Source organism: Martes martes, assembly GCF_963455335.1.
Source record: "Martes martes genome assembly, chromosome: 9".
Classification (NCBI taxonomy): Eukaryota; Metazoa; Chordata; class Mammalia; order Carnivora; family Mustelidae; genus Martes; species Martes martes.
Window position 1 is genome coordinate 61669270 of NC_137896.1, and position 16233 is coordinate 61685502.

General features: G+C 49.6%; 1 protein-coding gene across 1 annotated transcript in view; it reads right to left on the reverse strand.

Annotated features, from left to right (window-relative positions):
* Positions 1-3740: 3740 nt before the first annotated feature.
* The window catches only part of PRKCE (protein kinase C epsilon), a gene marked incomplete at its 3' end in the record, with an annotated part of 480419 nt that continues 467926 nt past the window's right edge, over positions 3741-16233 (reverse strand). Inside the window, exon 15 of the mRNA XM_080814806.1 lies at positions 3741-3887. Within this exon, the coding sequence (XP_080670932.1) occupies positions 3741-3887 (147 nt within the window). The remainder of the gene's footprint in view (positions 3888-16233) is intronic.

Here is a 16233-nt window from a genome sequence, read left to right on the forward strand (position 1 = left end):
GATGAATTGAAATTTGTGGTGTCCTCAACAGGGTACTCAAATATTCTTGAAAAATCTGTGCTGGAGAAAGAAGAAGAGGAGACTTGTAGAACTGGCCATGTGACATGAGAACGGAGCCCCAGAGCGAAGGAGGAGGCGGAGAGCCCAGGAGCCGCCATGATGGCCACGAACTTGGGCCGTGCAGCGGAGGCGGGCACGAGCTAACACCCAGAGCCCCAGTGGTCAGTCGTGTGCTCCAGGCGCAGCCTGCAAGGGGCTCCCAGTCTAGGAGGAGTTTCTTGGGACTCCAGAGACCTGGAGTTCTGAACGGCCAGTCAGAACCTGAGTCCTGACGAGGCTTGAATGGGCATTTGGCTTCAAGGAGATTCAGCGTTTGTTTCTCTAGAAAGACAAGAATGTGGGTGCTGCCTGCTTTGCTTGCCCATCTTCCAGCACTCCCAGGCAAACGGGACGGTTTTGCTCCATGCCCAGACAGCCCAGAGCCACGTCTGATCTACTCAGGCCCCTCCTATCCCTGCGGTGGCAGTCCCAGAAGCTTAGAGGCAAGGCTGGGGTGAGCCAATATGGTCATGTGCATCCTTCACGCATCTTCCAAGGGCAAGGGCAAAGCTGAAACCATGTCTAGGTTTTGGAATTTGGAATCTCAAGCATACGCAGGGCACAAAGGTTCAATGGTGCCACCCTGCTCCTTACAGAGGAGATAAAAACACATACGGGAGCCTAGAAATACGATTTAACGCCATTGTATTTATTAGGTTCTGAAACAATACACATTCACATCCTTTTGAATACAGTACATTTGGCACAATAATGTTTACAATGAAATAACACTAATGAATGGCAAGAGATTAAAATTACATCCAGAAAAGAAAAAAAATGTACAAATAAAGCATCACAATACAAAAAACCCCTAAAATTGAATACATTTTATATTTAGCCAGAATTATTTTGCACATAATTTAAAAAGAGGTAATTTTTTAGCCTTTTTTTTTTTTTAAAGCAAGAATGCATTTTTTTTTCACCTTTGGAGGAAAAAAAAATGATGTTTCCACTTCACAGAGTCCATAATGAGAGAACACAGGAGAACAGCTATCCTTCATATATTTTTTTGGCTTTTTTTTTTTTCCCACTCAAGAGCTGGATAGATTAGAAAGAAATGTAACCGTGTGTCCGCTTCCTAATCCTTGTGAAAACTGAAAGGAAATAGAGAATGCTCAAGGAACACACAAGCTTTTTTTCTGTAGACGACATGTGGGATTTGAACCTGCCCGTGTTGAGAACTTGGTCAGCTCCGGCCCCAAGCAGGGGGTGTCCCAGCCAGCCGAGCTCTGGGGCGGAAAGGGGGCATCTCTGGGCCAGGCACCCCGCAAATGACTGCCTGGAGCTGCCCGGTGGAATGTATTGTTTGAACTTCCAGCAAAAATGCCAGCTGTCCTGTGGGAAGGGCCCCAGCCCTGCTGAGAAGGGAACATCACCGAGGCCTTGGTGTAGGCCACTTGGCATTGCAGTTAGAGCTTGCTTGGTCGTTCCAAGTTCATCGTGGCGAAGGAAGCAGAGGAAAAACAGAGCAGTAGTGATGCAAGAGTATGATGGGCAGTATTGTCATGTCTTCTTAAAAAAATGAGATGATGCCACCATGAAGATGTTTCTGTGCTTGTACTCAACTCCAGACGATAGTCTCTCCCCCAGTATGTCAAGTTACCGAAGATAAATTAAGTTAATCTACTGTTCCTCATCACGGCATTGGTATGCCAAACACACAAATTGATAGAGTATAATATTTGAAATTATCATAAGAACAGATAATAATTACACCTGAGTTTTTGAAAAAGTAAAAACAAAAGAGAACTCAAGGTCATCGTTAGTAACAAAGGCTATGACCAGCCAGATGCAAAGATGGACACTAACTCCCTAGGGGCTCAAGCTAGTCACCGTCCACACTTTGAAACCACCATCAAAACCGTTCCCTTCCCCTTCTCTATCCAGGCATAATAGAGCATGGGAGCACGATATGTGAGACTTAATTTAGCTTAATGTATGTTTACATCTTTTGAAATAAACCAAAATGAAATAAACGACACAAAGGACTCCTCCCCGCCCTCAAGAATGAAACACCTTATCTCTCGGTAACTTGAACCAATATGCTTACAGAATATTGCACCTGGACATTATTATAATTATTCTTTCATAGACTAAAGTTTTATAATATGCCTGAACATGCAGCAGTTGAATACCTCTAAATTCAATGAATTAATTCCACAGGCCTTGCAGCAAACACTATATACAAAAATCTCAAATGTACAAAAGGCAAAAAGCTTCATTAGTGCCACTTTGCCACTCACAAGTATACATATTAAGGGGCAGTGGGGAAATCCACGTGCAACAGCTGGAATGGATTCCATTCCCTGCAAAATCAGTTCAGTAAAAGGGATATAATCAAGTGACCGCCGGGAAATGGGTACACAAAGCCACGGAGAACCCTTGGAAATCGAAGAACGTAACACTGTTTGCAATTATCTACAGGAGGTAACATCGCATCCGTGAAAGCGGGTCCGCGCGGGTGTCAGTTTGCAAACAAGTCACTCGTCCGTCTCTGGATACCCTCCGCGTGACCCCCGTTTAGCCTCCCTCTGCTGGCCTCAAGAGCAGAGGTTTCGTATTTCACTTTACACGTGTAATGTCTAAAGACCACGACACAGTAGTACTACCATTTTCGCAGAGGTGCGCAAAAAAAGAACACGCCGTTGCAGGAAATAAATAGTGTATGTGCTGGGAGCTTAGAACGAAACCGGAAAGAGAGTTTGGGAGTGAGCTTGACTAGAACCTTAGGGGCTGGGCCATGGCCGTGGCGGCCTCTGTGTTCAGGCAGAACTGGAAGAATGAGGAGCGCTACTTGTTTACTTCCCTCTCCATTCAGCCAGCCCCCGTGTGCCACGAGAGCAGGCACGGCGTCAACCTCGGACGGCTGGTTTCTCATTGTGTATTAGCCCTTTAATAGCTACCTGCGTTAATATTGGAATTTATAACTTTTGGCCAATCAGACAGCCAATTTGCTAATATGTTTTTCAAATGTTACTTGAGTTCAAAATCAAATTTCTTTTTCTACAAAGAGGGATTCCTTGTACGAGATACACACCCTCACAACGTCGGCATGCACCGAAGCTAACACCAAAGCAAGCCAGAATGAGCCATTCCGGAGCAAACCAAGCTGGGGAGCCCACCCCTGCATCTGGCCGGCTGTCTCCCTCACAGCACGCCCTGAGGGCGCCCACCCCCGGGCCAGAGAAGCACCCATCTCTCTTGGACAGAAGGGCAGAGGGTGGCGGGCGCGGGGGGAAGAGGGGCTGAGAGGTGACAGTCGGCGGGACCCTCTGTCCAACAGCAGAGCCGGGGGCTTCTTGTTTGCTCTTCTCACTGCTCTTTGAAGGGAAAGAACTGAAGGTGCGTCACTGCCGGGAGCCCCCGAGGGGGCAGGGCAGGCTTGCTGACAGACTGAACACGGCCCACCGACCCCACGAGATTCTGCACGACTGACGAGACAAGGACTGGGAGTGCCTTCTGGTCCCCAGGGAGATGAGGGGGAAGCGGCCTGGGTAAGGGAACACAATAAATAGAGGGTAGATGAGGGACTGAGGCTCTGGAGAACAGGAGAAGCAGTTCAAGGCCTTCAAGCCTCCAGCATAGGACTCTTCTCGGCACCCCTTCCTGCAGCATCACCAAACTCGCCCTGGAGCGGCTTCTCAGGGCATCAGGTCTTCACCAAAGTAGGAGAAGCCTTTGAATTCCTCCTGGTTGATCTGCTTCACAATGGCTTCGTCCACAAGCGTGAGTACTGGCTCTTCCCGGGTAAAGTCTTGGTCAAAGTTATTGACGTCTCTTTTGGTTTTCTGCGAGAAGAAAAGAGAAAGCACTGACTCCAGGCTGAGCTTCCTCCCCAGGGCCCCCCGCGGGGAGTGGGCATTACACTGACCAGCCTCTTGCCAAAGCGGGCTGCGAGCTCCCGAGAGCAGAACCAGGGCTGCTCCGATGAGGTCACGATGGATGGCCCCAGGACCAGGAGGTGGCAGAGGACTTGGAGAGGAAGAATGAGTCCATGTGAGAGGGAAGAGGGGGTGAGAGGGGATGACGGAAAAGCAGGGAAGTGGGATTCCCACAGACTGTTGTGTAGGGGTAGCGTATGTGTGTCTGGGAGAGGGGGATGCAGAGTTCTCATCTCACACCTCCCCTCCTAGACTATCCCTCTGGCTCCATCAAGACCTCCATCCCTGGATCCCAGGAACAAACTGCAATCTCCTTCCCATAGAGTCTGCAGTGGTCTTTCTTCTCTAAAGGTAGACCTCCTTAACCTTGCCAGGTCTGCTCCATAGGACATCCTCTCTCTAAATAGGAGAATGAATGGGGGTTGGGGAGGCGGGCATCTTCTGGTAAGCCTGCCTCCATCCCTATGTGTACCCACTAAGAGCCTTATTATGCACTCCTGCATTATTTCCATGATTACACTCAACGTGTGTGTGTGTCTTGACCAAGAGCTCCTTAAAGGCAGGGGCCTTGTCTTCTCCAGCCTTGGGTTCCCTACAGGAAGCATCTACTGAATGAATGAGCATGGGAAAAAACCCATCACTGAATCCCCAGCTCAGAAGGACCCATTCCTGGGGGAGGCTCAGGTTCCAAACCAAAGTAAGGCTTATGGTCTATGGGGGAGGGGAGGAGGGCAGCAATCAAATCCTAGTTTGGGAAAAAAAATCTGCAAGTGTAAATCACACTCTCTGCCTCTTGGGACTTCCAGTTGATGTGGGAGCCAATATTCCCGTCTCGAACACACACTGCAAGAGTTAGAACAACTTCCATGGAGAGGGTGGGACTTGGCTGGGACTGGAAGAAGGAGTTACAATTGCATCGGTAGAGACGGGCAGAAGTCACCTTGGCAGGGAGAGAGATGGGGCAAAGGTGGGGGGCGTGGGGCAGGAACACAGAGGATGGAGAACGTGCCGATGGGTTCACCAAGCTGCCGGGGGTAGAATCCAGCATGGGGATGGAGGCAAGGAGGGCGAGTCCAACTGCGGGGGCCTTCCCCACCGGCCCCACTCCCCTGGAACACACGGCATGATGCCCAGGAGCTTGAAGGAGCTTGTGCTGTACTCTTCTAGGCGCTGACTGACTGCTGTTACCCAGGATTTGTGACCTGGATGATGGAATGGATCTTGTGGAAAGATTAGCATTATTATTTGTAGGAGGAATAATATTAATATAGGCTTTGTTCTGTGGAAACTAGTGACCTGAAAGACGTTAATAAGTAGTCTGTGAAAGAAGGGGCTTTGAGACAAAGCTATTTTTGCACTCGGCTCTTGGAGGTTTGCCACGTACACTGGCGGATTAAAGGTTCTGAGACCTCCTAGGGTCAAGAAACCAGATTCAGTGCGCTTAGGACAGGCTTCTTCAAACTTGACATGAAACTTTTTTTCTTTCCTGAATAGCTTCTCAACACCTCGCTCAGGGGGGGAGTTCTGCAGGACACAGTTTGGGAAAGGCGGCTTTACAGTTTACGAAGCAAAGCACCTTCCCGTTCGTTTCCTTATTGGATCCTTGGAACAGGCAGGTGCTGTTATCCTGATTTTACAGATGAACAAAGTGGGGCTCAGAGAGATCTGCTGACTCCACCAGGGTCACCCGACTAGTTAGGAGCAGAGTCAGAGTCAGATCTGGGTCTCTGCGTGGCGCTGCATCCGTGGGGCGTCTGGAGAGCTAGACCGTGCAGACACGGAAAGATAGAGCAAGGATCGAAGCCCACCGGGAGACACTGAGGCCAGATTGCTGGGCTACAATGGCACCAGAAGGGGTGGCCAGTGGGCAAGCATGGCAGGGGAGGCTGTAGGTTGGGGTGAGAGTGGGTAACTTGGTGGGGGAGCACGTTTGCAGATCACCCCGGGCTGAGATCAGAATCAAGAGAACCACACAGAGCAGGGAGGAATGAAGCTTTCAGCACCCATCAGTCCTGCTTGGGGTCTTTTCTCTGGGCTTGAGCTGCATGGTTCAGTCAGTCCCAGATACCTTAGAGGGAAGACAGAAGGGAGATACAGAAAACCCAAGGAATGGAAACAGGACCTGCTACTGAAGGATGTGGGTGTTGCCCTTGAGATGGGGAAGCCAAGGTGTGGTTCAGTCACCTCTACCAGGAGGGGCTGGCTCCTGGGCAGGAGGCCAATGTGGTCTCCACCTCCAGTGCATATACTACAAGCGGAAAGGAAAGGGTGGCCCTGTGAGGACAGGAACTTCGGAGAGGAATACCGAGCCCATCTCCACAGTGACGGGGAGGGTCAGTGCCTGGGTCAAGGGTGTGAAGATGCCTCTTCTGAAAGTCTCTGTCCAAGGTGGGACGGATTCACTTGGGTTGAGGAGGGGTCTCCGAGCATGGGCCTGCTGGGCCGGGTAAAATGAGTCTAGAAGGAGGAACAGGGTGGGGAGGAGTGACTTGGGAAGCACTGAGCACCATCCCAGAAGATGACCAAGAGATGTCCTCGACGGGGAGCAGGAGGGGACGGAGAGCAGCAGAAGGGGCAGTAGAAGAAGAGGGCGGCAGAAGGGGTGGTATGAAGAGGGGTGAAGAAGAGAGGCAGGGAAGAGGGCAGAAGGAAAACTTCTGTAACATGGCCAAGCCAGGCCGAGCCTGGGTCTTTAGTAGCTACGGAAGCAGGGACCCCTCTTTCCCGGCTCCCTCTCACCAGGCACACCCGAGGGGGAGCGTGTATGTACAGAGAAGCTTGGGAAATCTGGAACTGCTCTGGCCCAGGCCCTCCCTGCATACCTACTGCTTGTGCTTCCCCTTTCAGACCTGAGTGGTCATTAGCACGGAAACTGGTTTCAGTTCCTGAGGTCAGCCGAGCAAGGGGATGGAGCTCGATTCCACAGGCCGTCTGAGTGTCATCATTCACTGACTGTGGACCAGGGATCCGGGGTCAGTCAGCACAGCTAGGGATGTCCTTCCCAGAGGATCTCTAGCTCCATTTCATGCTAGTCTGGGGAGCCATTTAGCCTGGCTCTGGGCTTTCCAGAGGTCACAGAATCCTCAGTAGCATGTGAGTGACTGTGCCACTCTTCAAGAGCTCTAGAGAAAAATACACTTGCCTCGTTTGCCCCCTTATGCAACCTGGCTCAGGCCCTTCCAAATCCTTAGAAGCATTTTAGGTGCATGTCAGTTACTCATCTCCAATTCAAAAAGCCAACATCCCCGTTTTGTGTAATTCCTACTAACCTTAGACACTGGAGAAGTTTTCTAAAGCAGGCATCTTTGGGAAACACCATCCCCTATTAATAGCCTGGAGACAGCAGGCATAGTATCCACCAATTTGAAAACGATTGGGGATCGTATCTTTACTCACTGATTTTATTCTTTGAAAAGCTGCTTCCTCCTCTTAGCAAGCACAAGACTCAACTCCAAGGTTCAGATGGGCAAACCCACAGAGACACTCCCTGTCTACCTAGACCCTTGGTCATCCCATACGCCTCTCCTAAAATCTCCATGTCAGACTCTTAGCCCACACTGTGGAATCTAAGAGGTGATGATGGGACTTCTTCAGACCTTATCTCCTCCACAAAGCCCTCCCCACATCCCTGCCCCCCACTCAGGGGGGGCAACATGGAGTAGGAGAGCGTGAGCACTGGTTGACCTCTTATCCTGGGCTTGGTGCTTCCTGATTATATGATACTGTGTGAAGTCACTCTTTATGACTTAGTCTTCTCATCTGTAAAATGGAGGTAGTAACAGGCACTCCATAGGTTACCTTGAGGACTCAATGGGATGTCAGATGTTAGGCACCTCAGTATAGATCCCAACATATAATGGGCGCCCAGTAAATGCGCCCTCCAAATCTGGGCAACTGTGTGCCATGGCATGTTCTGTACAGTGTGGCCATTACCCACATGGTCTGTGTGATCTGCCACTGATGCCACAGGCTTTTTAAAGGGACCGAGACTTACATTTCTCTGTAGGCCTCCAAATACCGAGCCAGTGCAGAGCCAGGGTCTGCCTGAACATTCCAGGGCTTTCTCTGGAGACAAAGATTCTTCCAATGGCACTGGGTAGCTCTTGGGAAAAGCCCCAGGGTCTTATAGTCTTCTAAGACCCTTCAGGGTCTCATCCCCACGTAGTTGCCCACTTCTGGGCCCTGCTGCCCCCTGAGGTTCTCTGGACTCACTGGCCTCCCTCGACTCTAAGCCTTTGCACAGCTAATCCTCGGCCTGGAACCCCCTCTCTCATTCCCGCCTTCCGCCTGCAGGTCCTCATCACCCAGCTGGGTTTCTCAGCTTGCCCATCCCGACCTAGATGTCCCTCCTTCAAGCAGCCTTCCTGTCTTCCCATGCCTCTGAGGAGTGCCCCATCATCTATCCTAACTCATCACAGCACGGATCGCCTGTGTATCCTCCCCATTTCGACTCATCTGTGAGCTCTGGGCACCAGGACTAGGTTGAACTCCCATTCCATCCCCAGCCCACCGCCTGGCCCGGGCACACAGTGATCAACAAATATCTGCTGAAAAAGGAGTGACTGTATTTCTCTTCCTGCTACTATCCCTACAGCCAGTGAAGTGCTCTGGATTCAGGACCACTGGCAGCTGGGGTCCCAGAGGGGCCTCCCATTTGGGGGAGCGCGGGCGAAGTGGCGAGATGGCTGATGTGTGACTCAGGAGGGGCCTAGAGCCCAGAGAAACAGGTAGCCTTGGGCCTAGGTTGTGGGGTTTCCTTTCTGAGCTGTGGTCAGCTCGGGGGCCCTGGGGTTCCCTGAGGACTGCAAAGAGACAAACACAAACAGGTTCGACCAGGGTTTGGGAAAATTCCATCAAGACAGATGGGCTAAGGGGAGCTGATGTCACTACCCCTTGTGGCTGCTGTTAGAGGAAAAGGACACTCCCGTTCCCGCTGGCATCCCTTCAGCGATAAGGTCTCAGAGCTGAGAGGCCTGGGGCCAACCGTGGGGGCAGGGCACAGCTCTGGTATCAGCAGGGAGGGGAGAGAGGAAACAGTTACAGGCGGCTCCAGATCCTTCTGAGAAACTGCATCTGAGAAGCAGAGTGCCTGGCCCGCCTTCTAAATCACCAGGGGCTGAGGGCTGGGGGATCAGCGGGCTGTGGCAGTGCTCTGCCATCGGCAGGGACATGGGCGGGTGGCCCGAATGCGCGCTTCCTGTCTGGCTGGTGCAGTCCCTTCACCGACTGCACTGAAGGCACAAACATGGGCTCTCAGAGCAGCCAGCGAGTCCTGCTTCTGTCTTCATCTGATTACGAGGAGATCAACAGATGACTTTGTTCTCAAGCACAGAGCAAATTCCCTAATCTCACAGGCTGGGGCGTGGGGCTGGCTTTCGTGTGGCCACTCTGCAGGTCCCTGTCCAGCTCTTTACCTGTGCCTGGCATGACAAGAGCAGAGGAAGGGGTCTCTGTGATCCCCGCGCACTACCAGCAGGGGGAGGGTGGGGGAGGGGCAGGCTATGGCCACCCCGTCTCCAAAAGGCCAGCTTTTCTTGGTCCAGGTCCCATGTCGGTCTCAGCTCCCTCTGACAGCAGCCCCACCCAATCTCACCCCCTCCCGGCTCCCACGGCACTTCCTGGGCCATGCATGTGGCCCCTTCGAATAGGTCCTGTGTGTCCTTGTCTCCTCTCTGATCCCTGAAGGTACTGACTACCCAGTGGGGTATATGGCAGAATGTAGTATCCCTTGGTTTGAAGGAATTTCATTCATGCTTAACAGTCAAACCCCAAATTCCTCCTAGCTTTGAAATGTCAATAGTCTTGTGTAAGCTCCACTTCACTCTTTGAAGTACTTGAAAAGGAAAAGCGAGTATTTGAATAATTAGAATGCTTGCTCACTATCAATGAACTGAATCTGCGTACACACATATATATTCACGGTACCATACATTCGAAATAACAGATGACGCGTGTCCACATTTATACATACGTGCTTACACGTGAAGGTAAATGAAATACAGAACGTGTAAGTGCATAATCTCTTGCCTGGCAAAAATGAGGGTTGGAACAGAATTTCAAGTTAACAATCATTTACCTAGAAATTTCTGCAAGCATAAAAATTTTTTTTTTTTTTCCGGGAACATTTTATTAAGTTAAGAAGGCTCATGGAGCAGGAGAGAAGCCTTCATGGGGCGACTCAGGCAGTTCCCTGGCCAGCACCACCCCTCCCCGGACAAGGAGGTGAGGCCTTAGGGACAGCTGCCGGCTCCCTCTGCCCGTCTGTCTCTCTGTCCAGAGTCCCACAGTGTGGCGCACCTTTCTCCCCCTCTTAATTTTGTTAACCAAGCACTGGTCAGACTTCTGAACCTTCTTTATAGAAATCAGCACAAGATATACTGAGTTCATCTGGCAGTGGGTTGCCCACGGACTTTTTCCAGCACCTACCCCGCTTTGAGCCCTCAGTGGTTCCCTGCAGTTTTTTGTTTTTTTTTTTTAAAGATTTTATTTATTTATTTGACAGAGAGAGATCACAAGTAGGCAGAGAGGCAGGCAGAGAGAGAGGAGGAAGCAGGCTCCCTGCTGAGCAGAGAGCCCGATGAGGGGCTCAGTTCCAGGACCCTGAGATCATGACCTGAGCCGAAGGCTGAGGCTTAACCCACTGAGCCCCCCAGGCACCCCGGTTCCCTGCAGTTTTAAAATCCATCTCCTCCTTAGCAATGTGGTGGCCATAGCGACCTCTCGATTCCGGACTCTGGTTTGAGCTATTATGCCACGTGCTGTGGCATGACCTTCCACTTGGTGGGAGCGCTCACGTTAAACTGGTGTCTAAGATAGTACTGCTGTCTTACCATTTCTCAAGCAGCTGTGATGAATCATGGATGCTCAATCCATGGTTCTCAATCCAACGTAACCCCATTATGGTTGAGTGGTGTCTCCCCAAAAAGATATGTTCAATTCCTGACTTCTGGTACCTCAGAATGTGACCTTATTTGGACATAAGGTCTGTACAGATGTCATCAAACTAAAGTCATGAGCGTGGGCCCTGACCCAATGCACCTGGTGTCCTTATATGAAGGGGAAGTTTGACTACAGAGACCAACTTGCACAGAGGGAGGCCAGTGCAGAGCCACAGGGTATTGCCAGCTGAAAAACAGAGAAGCTGCCACAAGCCAAGGAACGTCTGGAGCCACCAGAAGCTGACGGGGGCAAGGAAGGCCTCCCCGCAACTGCCATCCCCTTGGTTATGGGGGCAGCATGGCCCTGCTGATAGCTAGATTAAAGTCTTCTCTCCAGGACTGTGACACAACAGTTTTCTGTTCTAAGGCACCAGTTGGTGGTACTTTGCCAAGAAAGCCCTAGGAAATGGACACAAATGCCAATCTTCTGAAACTGACTTTTTGAATCCACATGTAACCCTTTGCACTGCACTTTGATTTCTTCTTATTTTGGTACTTACTTCCGGCTTGTTGAGAACCCCCAGAAATAACGATTCTGTAATTTACATTTCTGATCTCAGTCTGTGACCAAAAAAGGAGGGAAGATGACTATACCTTGCTTGCCGAGGGTTCTAGGACAGCCTGTAAGTCATGCTCATGTAAACTCTAAAGTACTGTGGGAATAGAACGTTAATTCTATCATCCATCTTCTCTGCTCTGTCCTTTGGCTCTGTGTCATCCCAAAACATGACTGGCATGCCTCCCATTACTCCATTAAGACGCATATGAAAATGCCGTGTGAGGCAGGCTCAGGCTCAATGCCCTCTGACCTGCCACCCTCTCGCAAAGCTGACAGGTCCAGCAGCACACTTGGGCAGTGGGTGGGGGAGGCATTGCTGGTTAAATCCACTATGAACTGACCAGCCATGGTCACTTTTTCCATCTGGTTCAGGAAGATGACATCAGAGACTTCCAATTGCTTCGCTGGAACAAGGACACACAATGCCTGCCTCATTTCTCTGGTCCACTGGTGTAGAAATGAAGTTAATTGGCTCCAAGTGATTACCGTTTGCCCCTCAAGTATCCACAAGCTATCTTCTTAGAGAAGCTTCCAGATCTTGCTCTTAGAGCAACTAACTCCAAGTATCCCCAATCCACATGTTCTGTATTTTTGCATACAGGGAGACTGTTTGCCCGTCTCTCGTCATTTGGTATCACTGCTCTATTCCATCACATCCAAATTACCAAGCACAGCGGATTTTTCAGTAGCCCGACAGGTAATTCCCCTGGGCCTAGAGCAGGGGCTGCGAGCTGGATCGCCAGGAGCTCTGCAGAACAGTGATGCCGGCCCACGCTCTGGCCCCGAAGTCAGATACTCAATGCCAAGGCTCAGGATCTGCCCCGGGCATGGGCATGCCCTTACCCCCCTGGGGCGCTCTACTAAATGTGACTCCTTAACTCACCTCCTTTGGATTTCAGTTCACTCTTAGTGGTTTTTGCCCTAATCTTTGTACTTTCAAGAGATTTCCCTTTGGGGAAAAGTTAGAGACAAAGTAACAGCCTTGCTTTTTGTCACTGGTGAACACAGTGGTTCTCCATCCTGCCTGTGCATCCAAACCCACCCCCCCCCCCAAAATAAAGTGCAACGGACAAAGGAGACCTCTTGCACTGCTGGTGGGAATGCACATGGGAGCAGCCACTGTGGAGGACAGAATGGAGGCTCCTCAAGAAGTTAAAAACAGAGCTACCCTACGATCCAGCAATCACACTACTAGGCATTTACCCAAGAAGACAAACACGCTAATTCTAAGGGATACATGCCCCCCCTCCCCGGCCGATGTTTACCGTAGCATTCTCTATTGAGATCCAAGATATGGAAGTGGCACAAGCAGCCGTCGACTGGTGAATGGACAAAGAGGGGGTGGTGTATGCACATGATGGAAGGTCTGGACCTAAGAAAGAATGCCATCTTGCCATTTGCAACAACGTGGATGGAGCTACAGAGTATTATGCTCCGCGAGATAAGTCGGTCAGAGAAAGACAAAAACCATATGATTTCACTCGTATGTGGAATTTTAGAAACAAAACAAAGGACAGAGAGAGAGAGAGAGAAAGAGAAACCAAGAAACAGACTCAACAATAGAGAACAAACTGATGATTACCAGAGGGGAGGTGGGTGGGGGGAGGGGAAAGGAGATGGGGATTAAGGAGTGCACTCGCTATAATGAGCCCTGGGTGGTTAAAATAAAAACGTAAAAAACAAATAAAAAAAACCCCAAAGGGCCACCACATGGACACTCGGGCCTCGCCCTGCACCTCATAAATTGGACCCCCCAGGGGTGATCCTCTGTATTTTTTTAAAGCTTTGTAAAATACAAATCCTTCATAAAAATACAAATACAAAATACAAATCCTCTGTATTTTTTTTTTTTTAAAGCTTCATAAGTGATTCTAACACGCAGCCTGGTTGAGCCCGTCTGTGTAAAGGAGCAGCAGATCCCTTCCTCGCTTCTTTTCCTTAGCAGTTTCAAAAGGCCTTTTGTGGTTGAAAAGCCTATTTAGGGGCTTCTGGTTAGGCTGTTCTGGATTTGGCTTCATCTCAAGTTCATGCTACATACTGGCCTTCCTTCTCAATTTCATGCCCTTCTTTCCTTATTCGATATTAGCCTTTATACATAGGGATATCCAAGAGCTCATGGGGCACCACACTGGTTTCTCCAGGTGCCACCCCGAGAGGCAGGGTAGCTCAGTGGGTCAGCACGTGTGCTCTGTGGCCAGCCTGCCAGTCTTCCGTGCCTGCTTCTGTCCAGCTTTGCGGCCTGGGGCAAATCATGCAGTCTCTCTCCGCCTTGGTTTCATCACCTGTGACAAGGGGATGCAAGTAGTCCTCCCCATATATTTAAGGAGAACTTGAAATGACACATTTAAGAGGTGAGAATCGTACATGGCATAAAGTAAAAGTAAATTATTAGCATTGCTTCCTCATCAGGATTTATCACAAGTGTACACTTAGAACAAACAGCGTTGTCTTTGGGAAGTCCTTGAAAGAGAGTTCTACTTGATCTCATGGAGTAGTCGCTGTTTCACCATGGCACTCTGGGTGATTTCGGGTCCCATGTGCTCAGAGTCTAGAACATTCTGCTCTTAAAAGCTAAGAGCCAAATGTGTGACACGACACCCACCAAGGAACATTCCTGATTTGGGGGTTTGGTTTCTTTGTTTGTTTGTTTTGCCTTCCTGCCTGTTTTTCTTTCATATTTTCATGCATATTATATTTAGAGTATGCACTTTATATATCCTGGTGGGCCATCTTTTAAACTTTCTAGAATAAAGCAAGACCAAAGGAAAAAAAACAAAAACCAAAAAGACACATTTTACATTTAGGGCTGCTGGATGTGACATCACAGCTCCTCTGTAATGAGCAGGGTGTGTGTGTGCGTGGGGGGCAAACCGGGGAGCACAGAGGCTGCTGGAGAATGGGGTGCAGAGGGCATCGCCCGCCTCACCTGTGATGCTGCCTTCAGGAACAAGACCAGGGTTTCCAGGTCTTCTGAATGTCCAAGAAATGCTCCAGACACATTTTCATGTCAGATCTCTTAATTTTTAGATGATGCCAACTAATTCAACTGAAAAATATGGTAGCCTGGCTGAAGGGGTCACACAGCCTCCAGCTTGTGACTTTTACTCTAGTAAAGTTACTTCCATCTTTTAGCAGAAAAGAAAATGAAGACCCATTTGTTTTTTAAGCACAAAAGATTCACTTCACAGCATTTAAACATGGGGAGTCACTTGGTTCCTGGCCGTTCACTGGGCCTAAGGAGAGGGTCATGGCAGCGTGGTGGCCTTGGCTGTGGGCCTGCAGGGCTGAGGAGCCACCCAAGCTGCAGGCGGTAGCCTCAAATGCCTCCTCCCCCAAATCTGGGCGACTGCCTTTTGTCTAAACCACTTCTGAGGGAAAGTTGCTTAATGCCTGAGGCAGTCTCTATACATATATATTTTAAAAAGGACCAAGTCCCTCTGAGAACCAGGCATTCCATATGAGCCACCACAACTGAGTTCTGTCAAATCAGGGGCTGAAATTCAACCATTTCCACTCTCTCCTTGTCCCCTCATGATTGTCTGCTAGACTATAAAAGATACACATTTTTACAAACTCCACTTGAAGAGCTACTTTAGAAACACTTGCCAGCTAACACCAGCCTCCTCCCTCACACCCAACAAATACTTAAGTGAGCCAAGGAGCTCAGCCAGTTACAATCTGTTTATGAGTCCACCGGTCTACTAGGGGCTAAAGACCTGGCCCTCTGCAGGTCCTTACAGGGAAGGGCGGGTATCCCCTCTAGAAAGAAGCTGTTACCAAACTCTGCACACTTGCTATAGTACTTTTTACACAAAACTTCGCAGCAACCATCTGAAAGCTGGGTTCATCTGGAAGGCAGTGCCATCTAGAAACCCACAGAATGTTGAAAGGAGAACCCAAGACACAACTCCCTGGCATCCTTTGCTTACCCCGGTCAAGTGGGGGAACTTGTCAAGGTGATTTTCAAAGTTGCCCTACCTCTAAATTCTACAGCTCGATTATTTTAAGTGAAGTATTTTTTTTTTTAAAGATTTATTTATTTATTTATTTATTCGACAGAGAGAGAGATATCACAAGTAGGCAGAGGCAGGCAGAGAGAGAGGGGGAAGCAGGCTTCCTGATTCCAAGGACCCTGGGATCATGACCTGAGCCGAAGGCAGAGGCTTAACCCACTGAGCCACCCAGGTGCCCCTAAGTGAACTATTTCAAGGCAAGCCTCTTAACCTGGGTTCTTACTCCTAACGCAGGAGTGGCGAGTTTCTTTGGAACGGCCATATAGTAAATATGCAGGTGTTGCAGGCCCTCGGGTCCCTGTGACGAGCAGTCCACTGTAGCGCAGAGGCCCACAGCAGCCAGAGACAAGCTACAACCACACCGTACGCTGTGTTCCAGGAACACTTCACGTACGCACACTGACATTTGAGCTTCATCTGATGTTCGCATGTCATGAAACGTTCTTCTTCAACCAGAGAAAGAACAATGTAAAAACCATTCTTACTTAGTTCTACATAAGAAGAGGCGGTGGGCGGGATTTAGCCTGTGGGCTAGTTTGCCAAGCCCTGTAGCGGGAAATGGACTTCAGGGCCTCCGTGAACCTCATAAAATACAGTACAGGCTGTTGTGTATATGGAAACATTTTCCCAGAGAGAATTTACTGTTTCAAATTCTTGAAGGGCTGGGATTCTTGATTGCTAAGATGCACAGATTTCAAAGTTTCCCCTTGTACAAAGCCTGGCTCTCTCCAAGGCATGATAAC